The following is a 27,977-nucleotide window of genomic DNA, read 5'->3' on the forward strand; positions in this document are numbered from 1 at the left end:
TGTGTGTGTGTGTGTTTGTGTGTGTGTAGGTGTGTGTTTATATACATGTAAAGAGAGAGGAAATCAGTGCAAACAGATTTGCCGATTTCACTGGGTCAAATGTGCAGCGGCGGTTAAGTGGACATCAATGATGCAATAGCTGCACACTCACACAAACACACACACAGCCAACATCTCAGTTTCATCTGCCGAGCCCCTGCGGTGAAACTAAGAGCTCCTGCAATATTGATGGCCCTGTTCTGTAAAACACTGAACGTACTGAAGCTACAGGTAAACCTGACGCCCAGCAGTCAAACAGAAACATTCTGTTCAACTAAGTGCTTTAATTTGAAACAAGCAAGGATACTATTACTCACTAACTGTTAAGTACGTGCAATTAAAAGAAACTTAGTGCTTTGAGGGGCAAACGTTTAACAGACACCTGCTTCTATCTCCATGTAAGTAGTAAATAAACCTTGTTTTGGTTCAGATTTAACAGCTGATTGTACTATAGTAAACTAATAAAATACACACCCATACACACACACACACACATATATACCGGTGTATATATATATATATATATATATATATATATATATATAGCTATTGTGTGAGGAAACATGCAGTTGACTGGCCCATGAATTAACAGTTTGTGGAAAAATACCTGCGGCTAAAACACATTGTGTTTCTTATATTAGAGAAGTTATAAAACACAGACATGAGTCATAAGATGCACAAAGTACAGATACTGCAGATCTTCAGGATATTTGCTGGCCGAGGGAGTTATTGCCTTTCTGGAAGGCAAGCCCGGGAGGCACCAAGCCATGCAATATGTGCGGTTGCCCCTCGCAACAGCAATGAAGCTGTAAGTGCAGAGAAATGTATATAAGAAGGAAAAAAAAGCATTAAATATTTTAGTAGTGGGAAAGAGGTAAGAGGTTTGATTTGTAGTGGTCATGAGAGCATACTGAGTCACAAAGTGACGACTCCATGAAGGAAAGGCTCAAAGTAATTTCTACTCAAGTGTTTCCTGTGAGGACGTCTTTTGTTGCTTTGGATGCCTGAGTTTAGGTTCTTTAAAGTATTCAATATTCGCTATTTTATTCTGCTGTGAGGAAATAAAAAGAACTAACAAAAACATTTTTTGTGTTGTGTGTACACCTAAGTAAAAATTAGGCTGCAAACATTATAAACTAAATCTTTTCCGTCATTGAATGTTAGAAAACATTGTGAAAACTGCAATATTGCATAAGAAAACAACAAAAATGATAGTGAAAACAAAAGGATTGATAATAAACTCAAATTACTGGTTTTATTATTTACAAATAGGAGTGAACAAATAAACCACCTTCTTCATTTTATGGGAGTATTTTATATTAATGCTTTTATGTTGGATAAAATCAATGTGTGCAGAGCTTTTAATCAGATTTTGACAGCTATGAGACATTTTCACTATTTTTTTCAGTCATGTCTGCAGTTGGTGAATAGTAACACTTTTCTTCAGAGACTAGGGTCCTCTGGAATTCAAGGTTAGAAACTTGGAGATGGAAAGCTACTTGAATGCTTAATGAAGAAAGAAAAAAGGGAACTCCTTGAGCTACTCCAGTTTATCTTCAGTCTTAGGTTGAATTACTGAGTATAAATCAGATTATCTTCATCTACTAAATTCTCTGTTTCATCAGCAGAGGTTTATAGTAACTAAGTACATTTACTTCATTACAGTACTTCAGTAGTTTTTTTTTTTTTGAGGGTTTGTAATTTTACCAGTTACTGTTTTAAACAGATATTTTTACTATTATTTCATTACTTTTTAAAGCTAAAAAATGATACTTTTACTTCTTTACTTTAAAATGTAACACCTAGTTACTTGTTACAAAATTAAAGTTGAACTCCTCACGGAAGAAGATGCCTCTCACTCTAAAAAATGAAGCGTTGAATTTGCTCAACAAAGTCATGTCAACTGGTTCCACTAAGCTTAGTTGAGTAAATTGAGCAAAAAATATACAAATATTACTACATTTACTCAACCTGGCTAAGAGGAACCAGTTTGGTTGAGTAAATTCAACAGTTTATTTCGTAGAGAGTGTGTAAAAGTACTTTTACTTCCCCAATTGTTGTGTACAGTTTTATGACTTTTTACTTGAGTTGTTTTCTCATCAGTGAAATTTATTTTTACCAGTCATTTTCTGTTCATGTAATTTTACGTTTCCTTATTTTTTCAAGTACTTTATAGCCCTCTGATCATCAGTAGTCTGAAAAGCACGTCTTGATACAACTGATGTCATCAAACTTCTCTACAAAATTACTTAACTGAATTAAATGTATATTTTTTTCTGTTTGAAAAACCCAATAACATCCCTGTGTATTTAACAAAAAGTAAAATATATTACTTATTAAATTTAAACAACTGAGTACAGGATTGTTGGGATTTATCTTACAAATGTTGCTGTATTACATAAAATGGCTTTGTAATCTCAATCCGAAGAATACTGATTAGGATTCTTGTGCGGCAGTTAAACAGCTTTTATATGTACTTTTATTTAAATGTGTCACATTTGGGAACATGCAAACTCCACACAGGAAGACTTGATTTGCTGAGATTTCCTGTGCTGAGGTGAGAACAGGTCACTCTCATTTCCAACTCGTCACATATCAACTCTTGTCCAAAGTTCCCTCTGTGTCCCATTTGGACACGTCAGGTAACCCCCTCACATCAGTTACTGATGAGATGAGAACAAGGAGGAGGAGCCTGTTGTCATATTTTTGAACAGTGTAGTAAATGCACATCAACTTACCGTCCCAATACCTAAATTTAACTTCTATCAACCCTCAGCATCCTATCCCTGACCTCACTACCTAAAATTAACCAGTAATCCTGATCCCTAATGTTAACCACGGACCCCAACACAAAGACCCCTATGTGTCGCAAACCATTAACTGACATGAGGGGTTACCCGACGTGGAGGGAACCTGGACCAAACGTCAATATGTGACGAGTCAGGAATGAGAATGTTATTTATTTTATTGAAGTTCTATATGAATGCATGAATTTACTTTTTATATGTAAAAAATAACTAACCTAAGAATTCCTGCTTAATCTATAAAAAATGGTTACAAAAATACAAAAGAGGTCTCTAAACACACAATTGTCACCGATAATTGGAAGCCATCGTTCGAACAATGAGCTTCTTCATGACCCCAGAAGCCCTTTGGCCCGAGCATTTTATGCTTCCATGTCATCTGGAGAGTGCTCTATTTAAAGAGTCTGGCTTGATGAGCTTGAATGACACTGAAATATCCCCAGTTACAGAGGCCAGGCTGCACTCCTTTACACTGAGAGGCTATGAATGAGCAGCGAGCCAACAGGAATGTAGAAGGGGTTTCACACTTTGTGAGGAAAGCTAGCAAAGGCTTATGGCATGTAGCTGCTACTAGAAACAGGCAGACTGAAACAGATGTTTTAAGTGTTTTAAATACTTTTTAAAAATCGATGAAAGATGGTGTCAAACCCTGGTCCTCGAGGGCCACTATCCGGCATGTTTTAGAGGTTTCTCTGCTCCAACACACCTGATTTGCATGAATGGGGGGATTAAAAAGCTTCAACAGAATCTGAAGAGGCAATGCAATAACTGACTCAGGTGTGGTGCAGCAAGGAAATAAGAGCCCCTTCTCCACGGGCGTGGCTTTACACGCTTCTCATCAATTCAGCTTCTGCCAAACGTGTCTCTATTCACAGTTCCAGCGTGGTTTTTGGAAACCACCCCAGCGGTGGTTCCAGGTAGGTCAACTTGAGTATTGCGAGCAAGAGATTTTAGCGTTAGCATACTGCTGTCCATGGTTCGACTGAGCTGAGGCGGAACTTGCAAACTCCTCCTGGAAAGTAGCCTGGCTCTTGCCTTCCTACGCAGCTCCGCTTAATTCTAGTTTCCCTTCTCTGCTCCGTCTGGGACTTCTCCCATTGAGATGGATTTCGCTGGCAGATTTTTAGCCGAACCAATCAGAAAACAGAACATTGATTTTCTGCACAGTGTCTGATTGTAGTTTATTTTACCTGGGCCAATCAGCAAACAGAAGGCGGAATTTTGAACGACGTCGATTTTCTGCGCAGTGTCTGCTAGTTATTTTAGCATACGGCAGTGGAGGAAGTGAATGAAGCCAGTCTGTGTTAATAAGGCTTCCAAATTAAAATAAATTTGTCTGACAAAGCAGCAGCTCTCATTTACAGTCGTCTCATTCAGCTCGGTACTTTTCTCCTCTCAGTAGGGTTGTTTACGGTGCTCGCGGTTTCCGGATAGCTTCTTAGCTTAGCCTCCTTTACAGCGACACAAACACACATTTCAACAGAGGCCACGCCTCCTGCAAGAATCACTTCTCAATAGCAGCGAGTCCAGACCCTCTGTACGAAGCAAAGGGAAGAACAAGGGTCTGTTTTTTACCAGGCTACCTGGAAAGAGTTGCAAACCTTCTATCTGTGTTATGAGATGAGCGCATACAGCTTGAGCCTGATGGAAAATTCCAAAGTGAGCACATATACCAGGATGTTTTAGACAAACTGGATGCCCATGGTTAGACGTGCATTCATAAACAGTGCTGCAACAAATTTTCTAAATCGTCTCTCATTGCCGCCGTTGCATAATGAAAATCATGTTATTTCGTTTGCAGGTTCCAGTCTTCCATGCCTTCTTGCCTCACCCTGCCTCTCTGAGATTCTCCACCCCTTTGCTCCTGCACGGTATCTCCGGTCAGCTGATCTGTTGCTCCTTAAAGTACCGAGGACTAAGCGAACTCTAAGAGGAGATTCTGTTGCTGCTCAGACGCTCTGGAATGAGCGACCCTAACACATCAGGCTGGCCTCCTCATCGCCTGTTTTTAAAACAATTCTTAAAACTTATTTCTATTCACTGGCTTTTAACCTATGAGCACTAGTTCTGCTTAAGCAGTATTTGCTTGCTCCTATTGTTTTTATTGTTGATTTGTTTTATTGCTTTGGCCTCTATGCACTTTGTTTCAGCTGTTTTAAAGCACATTATAAATAAAGTTGATTTGATTCTTGTCATAACCCGCCGGGAGAACTTTTCACACACACACACACACACACACACACACACACACACACACACACACACACACACATAAGAACTCACCGTGTCAAAGGTCAGACATTCGTAGTCATGTTTGTTCATGCTGAAAGCGCTCAGATGTTGCATTTTACTTCAACTACTTGCTTCCAAAAAAACAAAACTATTCCAACTGTTGTACTTGGAAGAAGACATTTATAAAGACAGTCAAATGTCCAAATTCTCATAGATGGAGATAAAAGAGATGTTTTGCATGGAGGAATGTTTCTGCAGAAAAGCGTGGAGCTTTAAAGAAAGATTTGTGGACAAATAACACCGAGTATCTGAGATTTTTGAGGGGGTTTTTTCTGGAGTGTGGATTCCAGTGGGGAAAAAACCCTGTCCAGTGACGTATCCCATAGTGGGAGGGGATTCTCGGTGCAGTGTGTCTCAGATGCTATGATAGATGTGTGTGTAAACCAACATCAAACAACCACATGACCATGTATCGACTGGCTTTGGATGGAGTATAATGAGCACTTTAGACAAAATATGCAGGATAGTAGACTCTCAAGATCCAGGATTTGACACCTGAAGATTAGAGTAAAAAAAGGCACTAAAGCTTATATATTAGCTATTGTTTTACTGTACAGCAAAAACTTATATTTAACTTAAAACAATTATTTTCAATTTATAGCATCTTCAGGCCTTACCACGGTTGACAGCATAACATAAAGTCACAACCCAAAGTTTTTTCCACACATTGGTAGCATCTCATCAGTGCCAAAGAATAAAAATAAAGAACATCCATGCCAGGCTACCAGTGTTCCCCTTTGGTATTTCACACAGACCAAATGAGTTGCCTCATTGTGTTCTTACACAGCAAACAGTGTCTCATATTCAGCTGACTGACAACAGCATCATCTGTAGGAGCGACACATGCTTTCTTCATAAACTCACTCCCATTCAGCTCTATGAATATGTCACAAAATCAACAGCAGATCAACTTTAAACAACGGCTTTATTTTTATTAATTTTTTTATACCTTACATCAATGGGCAACAAATGCGTATCAGAACTGGCTTTAAAGTGTTGCGTGAAAAGTGAAACTGAATGCAAGAAACAACAACAGATTAAAATGTATGTTTGGGGCGGGCATATTTCACCCTCTGCTGCTCAGTGACCAAACAGGAACATCTAATTAGCCACTTGCTGCCACTGTGATTACATCACCGTTTTGCTTAGTTTTACTCTTGATTTGTATTCTTTAAATAGATACACATAGAAAAGCTTCTGTCTTAAGAGCTAAAACAGCAGATACAGTAAGCGCCAGAAGCAAATGCAAGTTTCTTTTCTAAATTTAATGTGATCAGTTTTTGTATGCAACTAGGCTACATTCACACTTCAGGTCTTAATGGTCACTTCTGATTTTTTTTTTGGACATTCATATTTTATTTCAAATTATATTTACATTTATGTTATATCATGCAACCTCCATGAGACACTAGGATGAACGCTCTATGGCCCTGATGCAAACCACATGCACAGACGATGACGTGACGTCACATTCAGAATGATGTTCACAGAATTAGCTAAACATGGATGAGACTTTTTAGGATGTCGATTCTGAAGTAGCTGTGCAATCAGAACCGATTAAATCATTACCCGACATGCTTGTTTAGTTCGGTATTTTCATCTGAACCAAACCAATCGAGTAACTTTAGTAGCAATATGTTCCGTGACCAATGTTAGACATTAGTGTAATTTGTCCTGATGCATCTCAGTAATCCAGGAAGAAAAAATCAAAAAGAAAAAATAAGTAGGTCCTCTGGATGGGTTCTTCTTTAGTGAAAAGTTTCATCTCTCCCCCAAGAGACTTCTTCAGTCTGATGAATATGAGTCATCAGTTTCACATATGTGGAGGGAGTTTCAGAGAAACTGAGACGTTTATTCTCTAAACATGAAGTCCCAGTAGCTTTCAAACCCCAAAACACATTACGGCAAAGGCTGGTTCACCCCAAAGATCCGGTGCCCCGGCACAAACAGAGCAATGTTGTGTATGCTGTTAAGTGTCAGGAGGACCACCAGATGTCGGTAACAACCCAAGTGATCCATACATACAAAGAAATCAAACCATGAATGTCCAGAAATTAAGTTACTTGTAATAATGTGGAATGGCACAGGGAAAAAGTATTGAACTTAGTATTGAAGTATTGAATTTATCTGATACTTTGTACAAAAGCCTTTGTTGTCAATGACAGCTTCAAGACGCCTCCTGTATGGAGAAACTAGTGGCATGCATTGCTCAGGCATGATTTTGGCCCATTCTTCCACACAAACWGTCTTCAAATCTTGAAGGTTTCATGGACCTCTTCTATGAACTCTGATCTTTAGTTCTTTCCATAGATTTTCTGTTGGATTCAGGTCAGGTGATTGGCTGGGCCATTCCAGCAGCTTTAGTTTCTTTCTCTGAAACCAACTGAGAGTTCCCTTGACTTTGTGTTTGGGCTCATTGTCTTGCTGAAATGTCCAGCCACGTTTCATCTTCATCATCCTGGTAGATGAAAGCAGATTTTTATCAAGAATGTCTCTGTACATTTTTCCATTCATCCTTCCTTCAATTACTTGAAGTTTGCCAGTACCATATGCTGAAAAACAGCCCCACACCATGATGTTCCCACCTCCAAACTTCACTGTTGGTATGGTGTTTTTGGGCTGATGTGCAGTGCCATTTGACCTCCAAACATGATGTGTATTCTGGCATCCAAACAGTTCAATGTTGGTCTCATCTGACCAGACTATATTCTCCCAGTATTACACAGGCTTGTTTAAATGTTGTGCAGCAAACTTTAAAGGGGCTTCAACATGCTGTTTCTTCAGCAGTGGTGAGCGTGCATACAGGCCATGGTGGTTCAGTGCATTACTTATTGTTTTCTTTGAAACAAACGTACCTGCTAATTCCAGGTCTTTCTGAAGCTCTCCACAAGTGGTCCTTGGCTCTTGGACAACTCTTCTGATAACTCTTTTCACTCCTCTGTCAGAAATCTTGCGAGGAGCACCTGGTCGTGGTCGGTTTATGGTGAAATAATGTTCTTTCCACTTCTGAATTATGGCCCCAACAGTGCTCACTGGAACCTTCAGAAGTTTAGACATTCTTCTGTAACTGATGCCATCATTATGCTTTGCAACAATAAGGTTGTGAAGGTCTTGAGAGAGCTCTTTACTTTTACCCATCATCAGATGTTTCTTGTGTGATACCTGGCCATCATCTGGGACTGAACCAGCTGATATTAATTTGCACTGACAAGGGGCAGGCTTGCTTTCTAATTACTGAGAGAGTTCAGCTGATGTGTTGCCTTTCCATGCCTTTTTACACCTCCCTTTCTTCATGTGTTCAATACTTTTTCCCTGTGCCATTCCACATTATTACAAATAACTTCATTTCTGGACATTTATGGTTTGATTTCTTTGTATGTATGGATCATTTGGGTTGTTACCGACATCTGGTGAAAATTTCATGTCATTAGCTCCTCTAGTAATATATTTACTGAGAAAAATGTTGACGTGTTCAATACTTATTTTACCCGCTGTATACATTGGGGAAACAAACAGCCACTGTTCAAAAGAATGAGCCAGCACAGACGAGCTACATCATCAGGTCAGGACTCTGCAGTTTACACTCATTTACAGGCCAGCTGTCACTCTTTCAAGAATGAAGATGTTCTCATCCTTGATAGAGAGGAACGTTGGTTTGAGAGAGGAGTAAAGGAAACCATCTTTGTGAAGAAAAACCATCCACCATTAAACAGAGGTGGAGGCCTTCGTGTCCAGTTGTCCTCCTCCTACAATGCTGTTATTGCAAGTATGACTCAGCCCCCTGTGAGCAAAAGGTGTGAATCAGGGTCCCAATGATACCAACACAAAGAGGGAGAGAGGGACAAAAACAAGGGGACAGTGAACCCCCGCTTGCACTCACTACATACACATAACACAACACCACATAACCACAACATCTAAACCAATAAGTCAGGTGATGGGGCACATGACCCTCTATGAACAGTAGAGCCAATCAAGCCTATTGTTAGTCGATGGCCCTCTTTTGCATGTGACCAACCTGTTTGTCCATGTGGAGGCAGTGCTTATAAGGTTGAGTTCACCTGAAACTCATCTGACTGAAGAAGTCTCTTGGAGGAGAGACGAAACGTTTCACTAAAGAACCGATCCTGAGGACCTACTTATTTTTTCTTTTTGATTAGTGTAATTTGTTTTTGCTGATTCTTAGTCACCCAAGACAATTAAAAGAAAAAAACGACAAAGCAACTGGACTTCTGTTCTGTAGCTGAAAACATGTGAGCCATAAGATTTAAACTGCATGACTCCAGGTTAATTGGATTGATCTCCTCACAGATGTAAAAAAAAAGTCAGATAAACACAAGCGTTCAGACTGCAGTCGCTGTGGAAAATCATCAGAAATGTATTTGATTCAGGATTATATCCTGAAAAAGCCAGGATCAGATCTGAAAAAAATCGGATTTGTCTCATTCAGATCAAAATCAGATTTGGGTCGCATTTGCCTGTAGTGTGAATGTAGCCTAACATTCTAAAAAAGGATTATTTTTTTTTTATCTTTGCAAACTATCCGTACAATGCTAGGACTGATAGTAAAGCAAGGGCAATTTGAAGATGCAGATGTTTAGAAAGAGAGGCATGATGGAGATATACTGTAAGATTCTATAGAGCTGTCACAGAGTGGACATGTGAGTCTGATAGGTAAAAAAAAACTCCATATTGACGCCACAATACATATGTTATAAAGTGTAATGACAAGAGAGGAACCACCTCAACAACAAACAAGAAGGAACAGCTGTTTGATTACTTACATCTGTGTCGGGTCCTTTATCTGCCCCCGGGCAGGAGAATGTGACAAGTTCATGGCACCTCTTGTGAACCACAAAACAGCAAACTGCAGTGTAAGAAAAGAGGAAGTAAAACAGAGATGAGAAGAGAGTTCAAGAGAAAAAAAAAACAGAGAAATACATAGACAGATGGGAAAGACAGGGAAAGAAAAAAAAGAAAGTGAGACATGGTTAAAATCCAGTGTTTTATCACTGACCAATGCATACACAGACTACAAAAAAGAGATGCAGATTTGATCACACAATGAGGGACTGAAACAAATGACTAATGTCTGGGCTAGGTTCTGTGTCGTGTTCCCAAATGGCCAGTCCTGCCTGCAAGCTGGCTGCTCTTATTGCTCAGCGCCACTTCTATACTAACATGACAGGAGCCAACCTCGAGCCCACACAAGCACATTTAATGCAGACGAAGACAAACACACGTTTGCGGAGTGACACTCTAGGCCTAATATGCAAACACCGAAGACACATGCGGGCCTTTGCACTTGAATTCCTGTGCCCACGCTGTCAGAGCACACAGAGTCATTCTCTGGGACTCGCTGCCAGGTCACTGAGTACACTGGAGCAGGCAGCCAGTGGAAAGCAGCTGAGTCAGTGTGGAAGATGGCGCCTGTTACCAGCTCTCAGTAAGTGGAGAAACAGAGATGGGACAAGGGTGAGGAGGACTAAATGGCCATCATTAAAAAAAATAAATAAATAACTGCATTCATGTGTCCAGGCTATGAACAAATAAGCTTTTCTTTACACCCCACTCTCTGTCTGACAAGTTCATGTTTTCAAGGCCAGAGCAGCAGCATAAGATAAAAACTAAATCTAAAAAGTTTGTTTTTAGTAGTTTTTTATTCTCAGTATCCACAAACTATTAAATATGCGCACTGCATCAGTTAAGTGATGCATCTTATAAGGGCTTGCTTCTCTTTCTCTTTTATTTTTCAGTTGATCTGCTCCCATCAAAGCATGGGGGTGTTTGTTTTAAGTGAAATCATAATCCCAAACATACAGGTTTTATCAACTGTAACTTGATACTGTAACTGTAACAACTTTTATGAAGAAATAAAATAAAATCACTGTTAACCATTTTATAAAATTCAACCATACATACAAATCTTTTCTCTCCTGATTGTTGGTGTAAAATGCTCATTAAACATGTTTGTCAATTTAAAATTATGAAATATAAATAATCAGAATCAATTCAATGTTAGTTATTACAAACTGCACAATATGAAAATAAATATTAAGTACATTTTTTCTTTTTATACGTAAAACAAAATAAGTTGTGTTTTGCTGTGTGTTGGATGAAGTTTGTTGAAGCTGAAACTGAATTGTTTCAATTAAAACAATTAGAAATATAGCTAAAACTACCAAATGTTAACTAAAAGTTAAAACAGAACTGTAGTGAAATGTTAAAATGAACAAAACAACAGATATATCTAAAATGACTAGAGTCATAGCTAAAAGAGACATGAAACAGTATCAATATACTGGGTGGACTCATTTTTTAGCTTTTAGATACTGTTTTTCAAATTTCAATTGTTGGATAATTTTTAGTGGTAATCAACATTCACACAAATACACCAGTTAGTCTATTTAGGATGTACGAAAGTGTGACAGTGCAGATTTTCTAAAATAATATAAACCAATTCATTTTTATTTTTGTTATTTTGTTTTCTTTGGTTTTTCTTAAAATGTCTACCAAAATACCCAGGCATTAATCAAGAAGGAAGCCTTTAAACACAAAATAAAAACTCACAGAAAGCCATTACTTTTGAGAAAGGTAAAACTCCACAGACTGGTTTGAGCCGAGCCACACATTATATTTTGTTTATGAATCATTATTCTTTTTGGCACCTTATCAGGAGTTACAGCATCATCAACAGGAAAGTCTGCATTTCAGATCACCTGAATTCAGACACATTGCAAAAAAGAACAAAAACATTCCTTCACCAGTCCACATTACAAAAACATGGTGGTGTTATATGTTTTTTTCAGAATGTGGGTGGAAACAACCATGTCAATGTGCACAAATTTGGATTTCTGCTTCAAATGAAGTGTAGTTTACGTCTGCGTTTCTCAGGAATTCGTTCAGGACATGAACTGTTCTGTGTTTGGTTTTACTGTAAATATATAATAGAATAATCTAAATATATATAATAAATGTTTTATTAACGTAGTTTAAAAAAATACATTTTTAATGTCTTAAAGATCTGGAGGGAAAAAAGCCTCCATGATAAATCTATAGTCATTGGTAATGCTCTTATTTTTTTTACTACAAGAACATGATACATTTGTAAATATTTAAATGTGTTTTTTGCTAAAACAATACAAGTGGCTGCTAATTTCCTTGAAAAGCATTCATCTGAAATGTACCTAGTCAAATATTAGTTGATAAAAGTGTTAGCATTGTAAAAACAAATACATAGATGAATACAAGAATTGCTGCCATACTACAAAAAGCCCCATCAAAGAATAATACAAATATAGTTAACACTTTATAATAATTACATCCTATGTAGCTTTACTTAATCATTAATGAGTGACTATTTAACCTTGAAAACATTCTTAATTAATTGGGGTGTAAGAAAATGTTGATAAACGTAAATATTGCAATATTTTATTTTTCTATACTGAATTGATTCTCTATAACTTAGATAATAACTTTTTTGTTTTGTTTTTGCCTTTTTTTGGGGGGGGGGGTAATAAAATCTAATAAAAAAATTCCATGCAGAGTAATTTACAACAAAAAAAGTTTTATTACAAGGCTTGTTTTATACTTACAATGGTTCATATACTGTAGTGACATCATAAATGCTTTTTTCCTAACTGTCTGTCTGAGACCATGGACCAACTGCTAACAAAAATATGATGGGGATGAATCAGAGAAAGAGCACTATTTGAAACAGAAACACAACTAATGGTCAGTAAACTAATGGAAGTCCGAGCTCCGGTTTAAAGAGTGTTTTATTGGAGGCAGAGACAGCCAACAGATGGTCTCTTCACGTGTGCTTCTCACTTTGAAACATGAAGAGGAAAAGTGTGAAAGTGATGCAGGGAAACCAGAACACTCTGCGGCAACAAAAATCATTCTTGCTCATTAGTGTTCCATGATTCTCAACAAAATGGGAACTTCAGGGGGTGGGGGATTATTAATTAAAATTATAATACTAGATGCAGGATTACTTTAACAAAGAGTGGAAGTGGTTGTGTGGCCCCTTATGTGACCAGTCAATAAGGATGGGTGATATGGACTAAAAAATTGATCACGATAATTCCTAGGTTTTATCACGATAACAATAAATGATGATAAAAATATATATTTCAGCCTAATCTATTGTTTTATAAATCTATCATTACATTCTCTCTTAAGAGCACTAAAATACTAGAAGCCACTAAACTATATTAAGTTCAAGTAGGACACCTGTGTTGCAAAACTGACACCCATCAAACAAGTCTGAAATATGAGAACCAATTTGACATTAAGTTAAGTGTAAACAGCAAAGATTATCAATAATAATGGACAATGGTTGATATGATAAATCTTAAATCACATCCTCTTTGCACTAACCATTATCTTTGTAAAAACTCAGAAGAACACTAACCCTTGTAAAATATCAGTAATAGAATAAAATAAAAAAAATCTATAAGAAAATACTTTTTACCTATTACTGAAAATAATGTGTTTTGCTGCTCTGGGAGGTAAAGCTACAATATGTGTCCTAAAGGGTTTAATGTTCAGGGGAGGGAGGGGCTAGTTGTGTGAGTGGAGAGAGACGAGCCACGCTGCCTGTAGCTGGGACAGAGGAGCTGTGTTTTATTGTGGGTCCAGCAAGCTGAAGCTTCCCCGTCCTGTTGTTTTTTTTTTAACATATTGTTGAGCTCTAAAGAGTTTTAGATGGCTATGACTGCATTTTTTGTACGTTGAGAGTCATTACGATAGCTTTTTTGCTTTATTATTTGTAGCACATGCTCCGCACATCGATGAGTAAACTGGGTAAACAAACAAAGCTTAACCTGGCGGGGAGGCATGTAAAGTCTGGCGGCACGCAGTTTATCTTTTTTATTGCGAGATGACAAATTATTACCATTGGTGAATGTCTTTGACGGTATATCACACACGATAACACATCGCCCATCTCTACCAGTCAAAGTTACTTAACCTAAAAGCTCAGCTGATAAGGTCTGTTGAGCCTGAAGTCAACACTCCAAAAATAAAATAAAATAATAAAATAAAAAACAAGCATTTACTGAAGGAAGGCTCATCACCTGCTGTCTTGTATACAAAAAGTTTAGATGAATCTCAACTATTAACCTCCACATTTTATCTGAATATCACTAAAACTGCTTAAATTATAGGCATCTTAGTGTTTGCTAAAGTTGATTAGCTATTGCAACTAGCTTGAATCAGGTTGTCTTCAAATGTTAATCAGCTGTAGGCATACGTCCAAAGACTTCCTGAGAGTTTCATTAAAAATATTCCACTGGTTCATGAGATATTTTGCTAACAGAATAAACAAATGAACAGCTTCACACAAACGTACACACACAGTGTTACATGATTGCCTGCTTTTCATTGAGGCAAGACTGAATTATTTAACAACTTCATTTAATGTGTTTTTTTAAACGCCAATCGACAAAGCAGTAACAGTGGAGCAGAACCAATTTCTTCTATTTTCTCATGTAAGTAACTTCAGCAAATTGATGAATGACCATTTTTATTACATGTTTAATACGAATATTGGGATACATTTCAAACAAAGAATCATAAACAACAATGTTTAGTTTGATTTATGGACCACATTAAATAGTAAACAGTTTGACTGCAAACATATTTGTATTCACACAAAATCAATACTAGCCTGCAAACGCACACCTACAACATCAATATCAAGCCTCCCTCGTGCCTCAGAGGAGCAATCAGTCAGAGGAGTCAATGACCAGTAAGAAACATAAGTCACAGCCGCAGGCAGACAGCTTAGACATGTCTGTAACAGAGCCTGTATAGTTCATCCTAAACTGTTGTCAGAGGCTGATGGGACTGAGCCAGAGGTGGGGACTCAGGTCAGACTTGAGTTATTATTATTATGACTTTAGACTTGACTTGAAAAAATGTTCAGAGACTTGTAACTTGACTTGGACTTTTACACCAATGGCTTGAAATTTGAATTGGACTCAACCCTGTTTAATTGAAAAGACTTGGTATTTTACCCGAAATATAAAAGTTTAGAAAGTGGGACTCATTAATTAATTTCATTCGTTCCATATTGACAAAAGCAGACCATGCATCTTTTTTCACACTCTGTATGTGTGCGTGAGCTATATAGCACATCAAATCCAATTAACTTGATTTAAAAAAATGGAAAATTAAAGTTTAAAGGAAGACTTTTGCTGCTAAGTTTATTTGAACTGTGCCATATATAAGGGTGCAATTTTAAAATTATTTTTTTAATACTTTGGAAGTTCGGCTGCACAGGTTTCATCACAATTTAAGATAATTACAGATTTAAAAAAAATCATGGTCTATTATTTACATTTCATATATAACTGCAACATTGTTTTTGTTTGTTTTTAAGAGTTGAAAGGACTTGTCATTCCAAGTTTCAGACTTGGGACTTGAATTGACAGTCACCCGTCTTGACTTTTCTTTATCAATACATGAAGTTAAAGTGTTTTTATGTGGTGAACATGTTCTTTTTTAGAAAGCAAAGATGAATGTTTTGATTGCATTTCACTGTTTTTATGTGTTGATTTATAAGATTTGTTGTTTTTGCTGAATCACTGGGTCAGAAAAGTATTTTTTATTGCATTAGAAACAATTAATTTTAACTCAAAAGAGAATAACTGCAAGATTTGATTAGGCAAATTTGTTCTTATAGCTAACCAAAATATGTTTTTTTTCTTTCCCTAAGTTCAGAATGATATGAAAATTACTGGAGATTTATTTATTTATTTATTTATTTATTTATTTATTTATTTATTTATTTATTTATTGTAATTAATAAATTCTGGGGTTACAAACATCTGTCTCACATGGTTATGATGAATTAGCAAAATGCTTTGAACAAAATATTACAAATAAATTGCCATGACTAATACTGGGAGGTTTTGTGAAATTTTTCTTGGACTTTAAGGTTTGTTTTCTGCAGAATAGTACAGTTTGGAGCAAAGAATACGCAGGCATATAATGCCAATTCCTTGACAACAACATGCAGCTACATTTAAGAGCTCAAAGTTGCATTGTGTGAGTTCGGAAAACCACTGGGTATTGAACTAGAGCAGCAGTGTTCCAGTCCAACATAAACAAAGCCAAAACAAAATAAACTAAAACATTATTTGAACAGTTTCAAGCAGCTCAGGTATTTTAACATTTTTGATAAAACAAAACAAGATTTTTTTATAGTCTTCTTTGTTGAGGGTGATTTCTAGAAGTTTGCTCAATCTAGATTCAAAGACACACATGCACAACAGAGCACACTGAAATCTAAATATAAGATACATTTAACATAAAAAGTAAGGAAGCTTGTGTTTGGTAGAATATTTATTTGACGTAACAATGCTTCTTGGCAATAAATAACATATCGTTGGAAAGCCTGTTAATTCCCTTCTTAAATAGTGTCACATTTGTAAGGAACATGCATTTGTGGGATGAGCAGTAGAGCTGAGTACGTGGGTTGCACAAAGGAAAAATTAGCCACATCCTCTCCGCCAAACAGCTTATTTTGCTGTTGCTACTTATTTTAAGCTTCTGCTACCCCCAGATGCTGCCAATCAGATAGAAGATTTATTGCCAATAAGCATTATTACAGCAATACTGTAAATAACCTAATAAATACAAATTTCATTACTTTTTATGCTAATTTGTTTGCAGACATACATTTAGATCATTTTAGGCCAATACCTCAACAATGACTGTGACTTAAAATACCTATTTCGGTATTGAAAGGAGCTCAAACAGACAGACTAGGGGAAAAAATGTTTTTCCATTATGATTTATTCTAAAGGCCCTGTCACACTAGACAACTTATGCCAACTTATGAACATTTTAAAGAACTTGAAGATGGAATTTTAAAAAATCAACAGGAAGGTTTTTTTTTTGGCGTGTACACAATGTAATTCTAACAAATTGATCAAATATACAACTTTTATTAGTAATTTAGACATAAAAATGTTTCATAAGTTGGCCTAAGTTGTCTAGTGTGACAGGGCCTTAAGGAAATAAACTCTTTGCAACAAATACACCCCATCTTTACATTGGGTTACATCTAATTTGCTTTCCTTTTTTCTGCATCTTTACACAAATTTTCTTCACACTGTAAAAAATGAAATGATGGATTTACTTAAGCATGTTGTGTTACCTGGTTCCACTTAACTGAGTTGAGTAAATTCAAAGCAATATACCAGTTTTTAACCAAATAACATGAGTATGTTGCTTTAAATTTACTCAACTCAGTTAAGTGGAACCAGGTAACATAACATGGTTAAGTAAATCCAATGTTTCATTTTTAGAGTGCATGAAGCTAAAATGTTAACCAAATTCTGATTTATTATTTATTTTATTATGTAGATAACACGTACTTCTTTGTTTTTCCTAACAGAAAATCTGTGCTTAGTTGTGTGTTGTGGCAAAAAGAAGAGTGGGATGTAAATGTGTGCTTTAGACGTGAAGTAAAAAAAAAGAAAAGGAGGTCAGTTGAGACAGGCAGTATCTTCTGCTGTTCTCATTAGTGGTCAGCTGCTTGTGATCAGTTTTCCCAGCGGCCTTGTTCTGAGGCGATGCTCACAGGTTTAATAGCTCCATCATCTCTGCCACCCATGTCTATTAGGAGCTACAGCAGGTTGGAGACTGATGATTCCATGTGAAGAAATGAAGCCTTACAAAAACATGTTCGGAATGGATTAGTCATCTTAAGCCCAGCGAGAAACAAGATTTGAAGGGTGTGAGGTCCAGTGTTTGACAACAGCAACATGTCACTAAACAAAGAAAGCAGACCAGATGAGGGGTTTTAATCCTGTTTTCTGGAACAAATGAAGAGACCTGTCAGCCAACATAATATGTCCCAGCAGACAGGATTAATTATACAACAAATGAGACTTTAATGAGCCCTCTTAAATTATTTTTCATTCAGCACCACACAAATTCATTTTCATCCACAAAATGCAGAAATAGATTAAATCAGCTTTAATATTCCCTCTGGAAAATCTTTTTTTGTTCCACATCTTCCAGATCAGAAGTTCGTGGGAACAATTTCCTCTTTTTTCATGACTATAAACAGGAAATTAGAGCAAAGTAAAGGTTTTGTGTTTTTACTTCAAATGCATGTAGGATGATTTCATTTCATTCAAAGAAACAAAACAAAGAACTTGCAGCTTTCAGGTCTATCTGGTGGCCTTGATAGAAGCCTCCATAACTCGAAGGAAAACGTCTCATTATTTCTTGTTGCTGAATGTCTGAAACACTTGTCGTTGCAGTCAAATGAAACCTGCACGGCCATGACAGGATGAATGTGGGAAAAAATGTTCAAAGAGGACCAATTTAGATCAGAGAAAAATAAAGTAGAAGAATATTTGTGTTCAAAACCTAACCTGGAACGTTTCTCTGAACAGTATGTTGTTCGTCATTGCCTGTATTAGGGGAATGTTTAATTTTAGCAACAAGTATGAAATACTTACAATACTACAAAATGAGTTCAAACTTGAATTCAGAAGTAAATTTTGGGCTTTAAAGAAAGGGGTGGTCTTACAGGCTTTTATAGCTGTGGGCATTACCTGCTGACACATGTTCTGTTTAAAGCAAACTAACCTGGCCTGAATGTGCTGCTTTATTATACATAAACTGCTCAGTGTTTTTACAGAATGGGCTGTGGTTTTCTAACATCCAGACAGTATTTCGTTTGATCCCCATTTTTTTTATTTTTAATATTGCTGCTGGGGAGCTATATCTTTAGAACTTAAAAAAGTAAAAAAGAAAAAAATGTTTAGCTACACTGTGTTTACTTTGTTTAAGTTGACAGTAGTTGATCCAGTTGAACAGGTAGATGAGGCTCAGGATGCAGGCTGAAGGTGTGGTTCCTCTTACCCCTAATTTACACTACATGCGTTCCGGCTCCGCTCGGCTCTGGTCCAACCCCAGCAGCACATAAGCACCCATTATAATCAATGAGAGTGTTTACGCTGCGCAGGGCGGCGGTGAGCGGACGGCGATCCGTCAAAATTAGAACAGATCCTATTTTTGCCAGACGACGGAGTCAATTTTTAAAGATTAGGTTGCACCAACAGGAAAAGCAATGAGCACAACATCCGTATTTTCAAAATAAGACTCTTTTAGGCTGGATAATTTGTCGGAATAATGTCAAAATTGCAGCTATHTTAATAAATATATGGATATATTTCTACACAAATGCTGTCAGAATGWATCGTTCTGTTTGGGAAGCAGATGGAAACATGTAGATGAAGCATATGTGCACACACACGATATATGTGGATTTTATTTTGAAATCAGAAGTTTCAGAAAGACGACAGCGAGACAGTTTCAACATAGATACCAAAAGCCTTTATATCAATGTTTTCAGCTGTGTTTGGAGTTCGTCTTTCACAGAATTAATTATTTTTTGATGTGACTTCCACACTCATCACTGAATTTATCGCGCAATCTCCTTCCTCCACACTCTCTGTCGGACCGGAGCGCAGCTGACGCTGTATAAATTGAGACACAAATGAACAGCTGCGACTTGCGCACCGCAGCGCAGCGGAGCGGAGCTGTAACACATGTAGTACAAATCCGGGGTAAGTGTTGCAGGAAACTTGAGCTTACCACAACCGTTAGTTTAAGCCCCTTAAAGACACGTTTTACAACGCATTTGGTCTAGATCAAGGGTGTTAAACTCATTTTTACCAGGGGGCTCATGAGCATTATGGTGTCCATCAAAGTACCTGTTGTAATTAACTTTAAGTTAATTTGGTTTCGTGCTTAACTTTGACTAAAACATGAAACGTGATGTTCCTTATCTCAAGGCTACAACTGAGCACTAACAAACAATAATCGAGCTCTATGTGGTATTTCCTGCATAGAGGCAGCCTTTTAACACATCCTTAACATTAAAAGTACTAGTGTATGACTAAATGTGAAATAGATAACACAGAAATACTATTAAAAGTAAAAGTAAGAGAGTTTTATTCACTGATGAGTTGTGGTGAGAAGCTAAACTCTCATTTTTTGACAGGAAATTCCCTCTTGAGGGTTTTTCCAGTTTAAATTTGCAACTGGCACTGGCCAAAATGCAGTGAGACTGAAATTCTATATAATAAATTTCTCCTGCTGCTTTTAAATGCTGTGCTCCTCCACCTAGTGGTGGGATGTCATCATTTTGTGTGTAAAATAATCTACATGCATTAAAAAAGCTCAAGTCAATGCTGGCTTTAAAGCAGAATGTGTTTATTTTTAGGCATTTTTACATCCTGTGGGCCACATAAAATGCTGTGGCGTGCCACATTTTTCACACTTGAGTTTGACACATGTGGTCTAGATATTGTCCTCTGGAACGCCAAAGCAGGTGGACCAAACCATTTTCTGCAAACTAATGATGATTATTTGAAGAAAATGTTCTCCCTTCCCCTCTTTTTACATCTTTTTAGAACTCAAATTAGATATATAAACAGTTTTCCTTTAAACCTATTTTACTCTGCACTGAAGAATTTCAAATATTGCAAAAAATAAAACCACCCCTGATGTGACTAGCATCCTCCTCCGTTTTGCACTTCTTAAAACATTAAAACTGTTCTTTTTTTTTCAAGCTTATCATGTTTTAGTTCTGCACAAAGGTCTTGAGAGTCAAGATGATTCTGAACCCCGATCACGGCTCTCGTAGTGTTGTTCAGGTCATGTAAACAAAATTAAAATGATGTTCCACTTATTATAAAGAGTTCCTTGCTATTGTGAGGAATGTGGAGATTTAAACAAGACTCTATTAATGCAGCTAAATAACTGTGGCCTGCACATTGCATGGGTTAGTCAGAAGAAAACCCATTTGTTTTAGGTTGCTGAAAACTGGCACATTGCACACACATAATGGGCACTTGTTAAAGGGCTAAGGGCCGGGGCAGTCAAGAGGATGTGAATTGCACTCCACAAAAATTACACAAAGGGGAGAACCCTGCAGATATAATGACTGGAATGAGACAGGAGACTCTTAAACAAACAGGAAATGAGTAAAATATTAGAAAGTAACAGTGAAGTGGCAACACATACTGTACCTTTTCTCCTTTGGATTTAGAGTGAAATGGCACAAATATATAAATATTGAAGGAAATGTGTCATTTTAACTGTTACAGCATGTATCTGAGAGTATATATGGAATATTTACAGTGAAAAAAATTAAATAATCAATAAATATCTTCTGACTAGTTAGTGTTCCATCATTGCATTAGCGTTTGTGCACTTGGATGACGTAAGTGTATGGTAAGCCAAGAGTGACACAAAACATATGAATGCATCTCTGCTTCATCACGCACGAGACTACTGCAGCCAACATCATGGGGGACAAACAATATTCATGCCCTACTAATGAGTACTACAAAATTTAAATGAAATCTATCCAAAAATTACAATTGCACGCTTTCTTGTGTTTGTTTATCCCATAAAATCCCAGTGAAATACACTGAAGTTTGCATTCTTAGTGTCACAATGTATAGAAACTGTTAAGAAGACACACAAAAAAAAAAGAAACTGTTAAGAAGTATGAATAATTTTAACGGGCCCTGGGCCACTATATAGCATTAATTTTTTTGAATAAATTTTCCCCAACCAAAGGTAGGTGAATGTTCACTACAGCTCTTTGTCTAATTATTACAGTGGTATTTATAACTTTAGAATATAAACCAGCATTGGTAAACTACATTTGTTTTGTTGTTACAAGAACATCTTATTAAATTATTAGGGAGAAATTTTAAACAAGATTCTATCCTGAAAACATGTTTTTTTAAGAGACATTTTATTTTTGGTGATGACATTAGCTAAAATTACTAATATTTATGAGAATTTTTTAACTAACTAGGAAATATTACAATAACTAACTGCATCCTTAATGAGTGACTCAAATAAATTTAGATGTTTAGTCATGTTTGGAAACTGGTTTCCCCTGCTTGTTTGAAGAGAGGGTGTGTGTGCTCAGGCTTGTTAAAATCATGCTCGTGGATTTTCTCCAGATGCCGCTGCTCTCTGCTAACTCTCCCTTAACAGATGCCTGACTGAGTCCTTTCAGGTAAAGAGAGTAGTTTCACACATGACTGATTTGTTTTGAAAAGCTGAGGGGTGGTGGATTTTACTACAATACATTTAATAGACACCAACTGCTTTGAAGAGAAGCAGCTAAACAGAAACAAAAGTTATTATTTGAACAGACCGAGCACAGCATCTAATGAACAGAGTTAAACTAAAAACTGCATTGTTCCCTCTCGATTTCTTTCAAACGCAATTACATTTGAAAGTGAACTTTAATTAAAGTTCAGACAACATTAAATAAGTCTCTGAAATAAAGAGAACTAATGAGCCAAAAGAGTGGAAGCAACTTAACAATGAAGAGCAAAATCCAGGTCTGCTGTCTTTATTTTTCTTCTTCTTTGATCAAGAACCATCAGATTAACACAAATAAAATGTTTTCTCAACTGAACTAGACTGGAATTAGGATTCTGGACACAAGCTTTGGTTTCAAAACATGTTTTATTTTTTTGTTTAAAAATGTCTTCTCTTATGAACAGAATCAAGCCCTCAATCAAGGGGTCCTAAATACCTTGATACTAAAACTACAGTAAAAATACAAAAAAAAAACTAAATTTAGGTAAAGGCCCACTCACATGATAACATTTTAGACAACTTATGCCGAATTGTGAAAATTTTGTCATGACTAACTTACTCATATAGGTTATCTATTTGATCTAATCATTAGCATCACAGTATGTATATGTCCAAAAGAGCACTTCAAAAAATAGGTTGCATTCACACCTGATAATCCGGTAGACTTCATTTGATTGGGGACAAAAATTGCAATATTTATTACATTTTTAGCTAGTGGGGTGTATTTTCACATTGTACCGTGTCAAACGAACCAAACCCTGTGAACTAACTGTTCACCTCCTCACCTGTGGTGGCGCTGGACCAACAATCACTGAAGGGAAACAGGATGAAAACCTCAGAAGACGATGAGCGCAACTTCCTTTTTCATAAAATGTAAACAAACATGGAGTGACAGCCGATTTTAGTTGTTGAAGGATTGTTTTTTGATTTTGGCAAATGTGCCAAACAGTCTTCCACAATGAGCTCAGTGTGAGAAGACGATGAGGCAGAAGACCGTAGAGAATGTTTTATTAAACAAGGCCACTGAAACAGCTCCATATGAGGTAGCGTGCACTGATAGAAGCACATCCAACCTCATAGTATGTGATGTCCAGCAATGTATTTGAAAAACTTCATTACTATTATTACCCAGAATGCCCTGCTTTATAGTCCGGTTCCTGCTTTTGAAGTGGTCTCTGGTCCACTTGGGAGTCACACATGCATGTGAACCAACCCATTCTCACTCCCAACTCATCACATATTGACACTTGGTCAGGTATCGTCTGCGTCCAGTTTTAGATGCATCGGGTACCCCCCTCACATCAGTTCTTAAAGATATGAGACAGAGAGGAGCGTGTTGCCATATTTTTGAAAAGAGTAGGAAATGCACGACAACTAACCTTTCCAGACCCTAAAATTAACTTCTATTAAGCTATATACAACCTATCCCTGACCTCAGTACCTAAAATTAATCATTAACCCTGATCCCTCATATTAACCACAGACCCCCAACCCAAAGACCCCTATGTGGTGCAACCTGAAAAAGCCGCAGGCATGAATAACTGACACAAGGAGGTTACCCGACATTAGAGCTGGGATAAATAGCTCTTTGAAGGGATCCGATTCTTGGGGAGCCGTTTGTTTCATAGAGCCGTTCAAAAGAGCCGTTCGATTTTGAACGAGTTACGTCATCATGTAGGGAAATACGTCATCCAGTCACGTGGGTGGAACCATGTGTTTTGTCAAGCAGAATCCCCCCTTCTCCCTTTCCCGTGAGCTTCTGTACTCCACCGCTCTGCCTGTTTTCCGTGAAAAAGCAAAGCAGAAGCAATTTAAGGATGGAAAAAATAAAGATTATATGAGGAATAAAATAAATAAAACTACAAATGGCTCATTACTGCCGACTCGGCTCCTATCGTTCGTTGTAAAGAGCTGTTCAAAAGATTCGGATCGTTCGTGAACGTCACATCACTACCCGACCTGGCAAAACTGGACGCAGACAGCACCTGACCAAGCGTCAATATGTTGACGAGTCGGGAGTGAGAACGTGTTGTGTGAACAGCACCAGAGTTCACTTCATGCAAGCAGAGATCTAGATTTGAAAGAGTTGGCTTTTATCTTCCACATCAGAGTAGATTACGTGTTCACACCTCAAACGAACCGCAATTCCCAGGCAAACGAACAAGAGTTTGATTAATGCGGCCTAATATCTGAACTTTTACTAATAATGGAAATAATCTGCCAGTGCAGAAAGACAATTGCACTTGGTAAGACATCTTAAAATAAATAAAATAAAATGAAAATCCAGGCTAAGCAGTTTAATAACCAAACACATTCTGATCTTGCTTAGTATATCCGTCTCAAAACAAGATGGGAAAAAAACCTTTTTTGGCTGGATTGTAAGACTTGGATAGATGGACAATTTTTTGCACTATAGCATAAAATGTGTGTGTGTGTGTGTGTCTGAGGTTTCCAATAGATTTGTTTTATTCCATTTTCAGCGTAGACATCTTTAGAGTTGGACAAACATTTTCACAAGTTTGGCTAATGCCATAATCTAAAACAAGCATTTAGATCCGAAATGCCACCAACCTCATTTTGTGTATAAAAATGACTACAGGTTTATTGTTCCTCTTGTTTTACTTAGCTTAGTCCAAACAGTAAGAAAGGATGCCTGTTAAAACACTGCTGTACATTCACTAAAAGAAGACCTGAACACAACTGTATACCCTTCTACTCAGGATGCTCAGAGGGCTGAACCTGCTCCGTTTCAAACCATCTGCTTCATACAAGAAGAGACACAGCTGGTGTGAATTTGGATTATTTCTCCACAGCTCATTCTTTGCACAAGTAAGCAGATTTTTTTGCTTTGCCCAAAGTTTTTAACGATTCCCAAACCTGATATGATATTTAATCTGAAAACTCTTCTACTGTGAGATTTTTAAAAGTGTGTACACTTAGTATTGACATTTAAAATGATTAAAAACACAGAAATCTTTTAACAATATACAGTAGCTGCCTGTTAAACACACTTGAGGGAATAAGATTGCATTATAATACATTGAGATGATAAACAATTTATCGTGTTTGTGTTTGCGTGTGGACATTAAATGAAAACGTCAAATGAGATGGTTCTTAATGCACTGAAAGTTGTGGTTTGTTAATTCGATAAGTAGACTCCCTGCCGACTTTACCCTGGCTGAGATTTGAAGCAGCTGATAGTGTAAAGTCCTAATGAGATTTTGAAAAAGGGGGAGCTAATCCATAACACATTTTGTAATCTCTTTGCAGGATAAGGAAAATAGATCCCGGAGAGGCAAGAAGAGACACTTCTTTTTGTTTTAAGATGTCCTGTTTATGAAGGAAAAAAACATCCCCACAGCAGATTTTAGAGAAATATGAATTTCAGAGTAAAAGGGTAAAAATACTTCCAGAATAAATGCCAAGTCTTTACAGGAACCGTTTAAAAAAACTAATATTGATTTGTACACAAAGAAAAAATGTACATGTTGTTGCAGGAACAGAAATTTAGGTTTGTATAATTTATAAATGGGGACGTTTCTATTAGGAATATGTAGTATTTGAAGCTACTAACACCATGGTTGAGATAAACTAAGATTAAAATTGATCTCAGATTTAACTAACTTCTCAAAAAATCTCAACTTGCTCACTTTCTAAACCTCAGTTCTATAGTCAACATTAAATAAAATTAGAGGGAGAAAGTAGGATTTAAACAATTTGTCTTCAAAGCTGATTGAGGTTTTCAAAAAGTTAAAAAAACGTTCAAAAGAGTGAAATCTACTGTAAAAGTAAAAATAAAGATACTTCTGCAAAGAATGAACTCTTTTATATCAACCATATGTGATAATGGGTTTTCCTTTTTTATATATTTCTGATTATGAAAGGATTGATTTCTACCCCCATCAATAATTTAAGGCTGTGCTCTGACATTTACACTCTTCCATAATGGGAAACACCTTAACAGTAACTCAGAGAGGCACATCTGTCTATAAATAACACAAATGTGAAAGAAAAAACATCCAGATTTAAGCTGTGTCTTAAATGTCACCATAAACAATATATTTTGTTAGAATCTGAACCAATTAAATGTTTATGTGAACGGCAAAAATTGGGGTAAATGTAGTTACTTTTGTGAAAAGGCCATTTACAGGCAGTACTGAATTATGTTGTGTGTCCTAAAAGTAGAGACCCTATAGTGCTTGTGTGTATGTGTGTGCGTACTTGTTTTTACTACAGAGTGAGGACCATTTGTGTCATAGTTACTATCAAAGTGAGGTCTTTGATGTAAATTGAGGACATTTATGTCCTCAATTTATTTGCAGCTCTATCAGTTAGGTTTAGAGGTATGGTGTGAATTAACTTTGGGTTCAGGTTAGGGTTAGCTATAGACCAGTAATGGTTAGTTTTAGGGAAAATGTCGGGGTTAGGCATGTATAGTTACAAAAATGAAAGGAAATCAATACATTACGATACGTTTTTGCTACATCGTGGGAACCATTTTCCAGAAAAAGGCAGCCTCGTGGGGGCCGAATATTCATCGTTGGGACTAATGCCCGGTCCCCACAGGTAAGGATGCTAATTTCAGGCCGACAAATGAATGGAGGTCAATGCAAAGTCACCATAAGGACAGGAAAAAAAACAATGTGTGTGTATCTGTGTGGCCTTGTTTTTCCTACATTGCGGGAGTAATTTTCCCAAAAAAGCATCCTCATGGGGAATCGTGCATCATGGGGACCAATGCCCGGTCTCCATGGATCCAAATGCAAATTACAGCTTAGGGGTTAGGTTTAGGACCAAGGTGTGAATTGTGTTTAGGTTCGTTTTAGTGTCATGTAGGTACCTGTGAGGTTTATTTTAGGGTAAATGGTCAGGGTCAGGCTATAAAATTTCCAAAAAATGAATAGGTCAATGCATGGTCTCCACAGGGATATAAAAACTAGACTAGAGTGTGTAATATAGTTACATAGGCTCTTCCAGATGCAGTTTGCCATTTTCAATGTTACACATCATTGGTTCGCATTATTGTGTGAAAGTTATTGAGCATTCACGTTATTGAGAAGATCCATTTATCTTCCACTTGTTTCAGTGCATATCTTAAATGTTCAGCTCCTTCAGGACATTCTGGCTGTAACTTTTGGTATTTAGCAATTACTACTTTTTGACATATTCAGGATTTTTGGCAATTTTGTTAGCATTGAAAACTAATTCAACATCTTTAAAATCTTTCAAAAGTAAAACTTATTTGTTCCAGTTTAGCATCTTTTTGCTAATATTAGCTTTTTTCTGCCTTTTCAGTTATCATTCTGCCTTTTTCATTTATTATTTTTGTGCTTCTGTCAGCTTATTTCTACAAATTTAAGCCTCGAATACTTTGTTCAGGTGTTTTGTGTGACTGTAGTTGCATTTTTAGCTGTTTGTAGCTAATGTTGGACTAGTTCAGCTAAAATCACATTTTTGTGATAGTTTAGCTCTCCTTTCAGATGCTTAATTCAGCAAATAGCTCTTTCTACTTAGTGCTAGATTCAGCTTTTTCAGATAATTTTTAGCTATTTTGAGTTTTTCGGTTACTTTACAGTAAATTGCGAAATTTTAATACATCTATGCTTTTTTCTGTAAAACACCCTTTAGTATTAAGTAAATGCAATTTCTTTACTTTATGTTTTGCTCCTTTATCAGTAC

The 27,977-nt window shown here is 36.8% G+C and overlaps 1 protein-coding gene across 2 annotated transcripts in view; it reads right to left on the reverse strand.

The window, feature by feature from the left end:
* Positions 1–27,977, reverse strand: part of LOC106534248 (protein kinase C alpha type) — a 77,686-nt gene that overhangs the window by 41,160 nt on the left and 8,549 nt on the right. For both annotated transcript variants that reach the window (XM_014030823.1, XM_014030824.1), the window contains exon 3: positions 9,920–10,002. In XM_014030823.1, the coding sequence (XP_013886277.1) occupies positions 9,920–10,002 (83 nt within the window). The remainder of the gene's footprint in view (positions 1–9,919; positions 10,003–27,977) is intronic.

This window comes from Austrofundulus limnaeus, unplaced genomic scaffold (assembly GCF_001266775.1).
Source record: "Austrofundulus limnaeus strain Quisiro unplaced genomic scaffold, Austrofundulus_limnaeus-1.0 Scaffold1122, whole genome shotgun sequence".
NCBI lineage: Eukaryota > Metazoa > Chordata > Actinopteri > Cyprinodontiformes > Rivulidae > Austrofundulus > Austrofundulus limnaeus.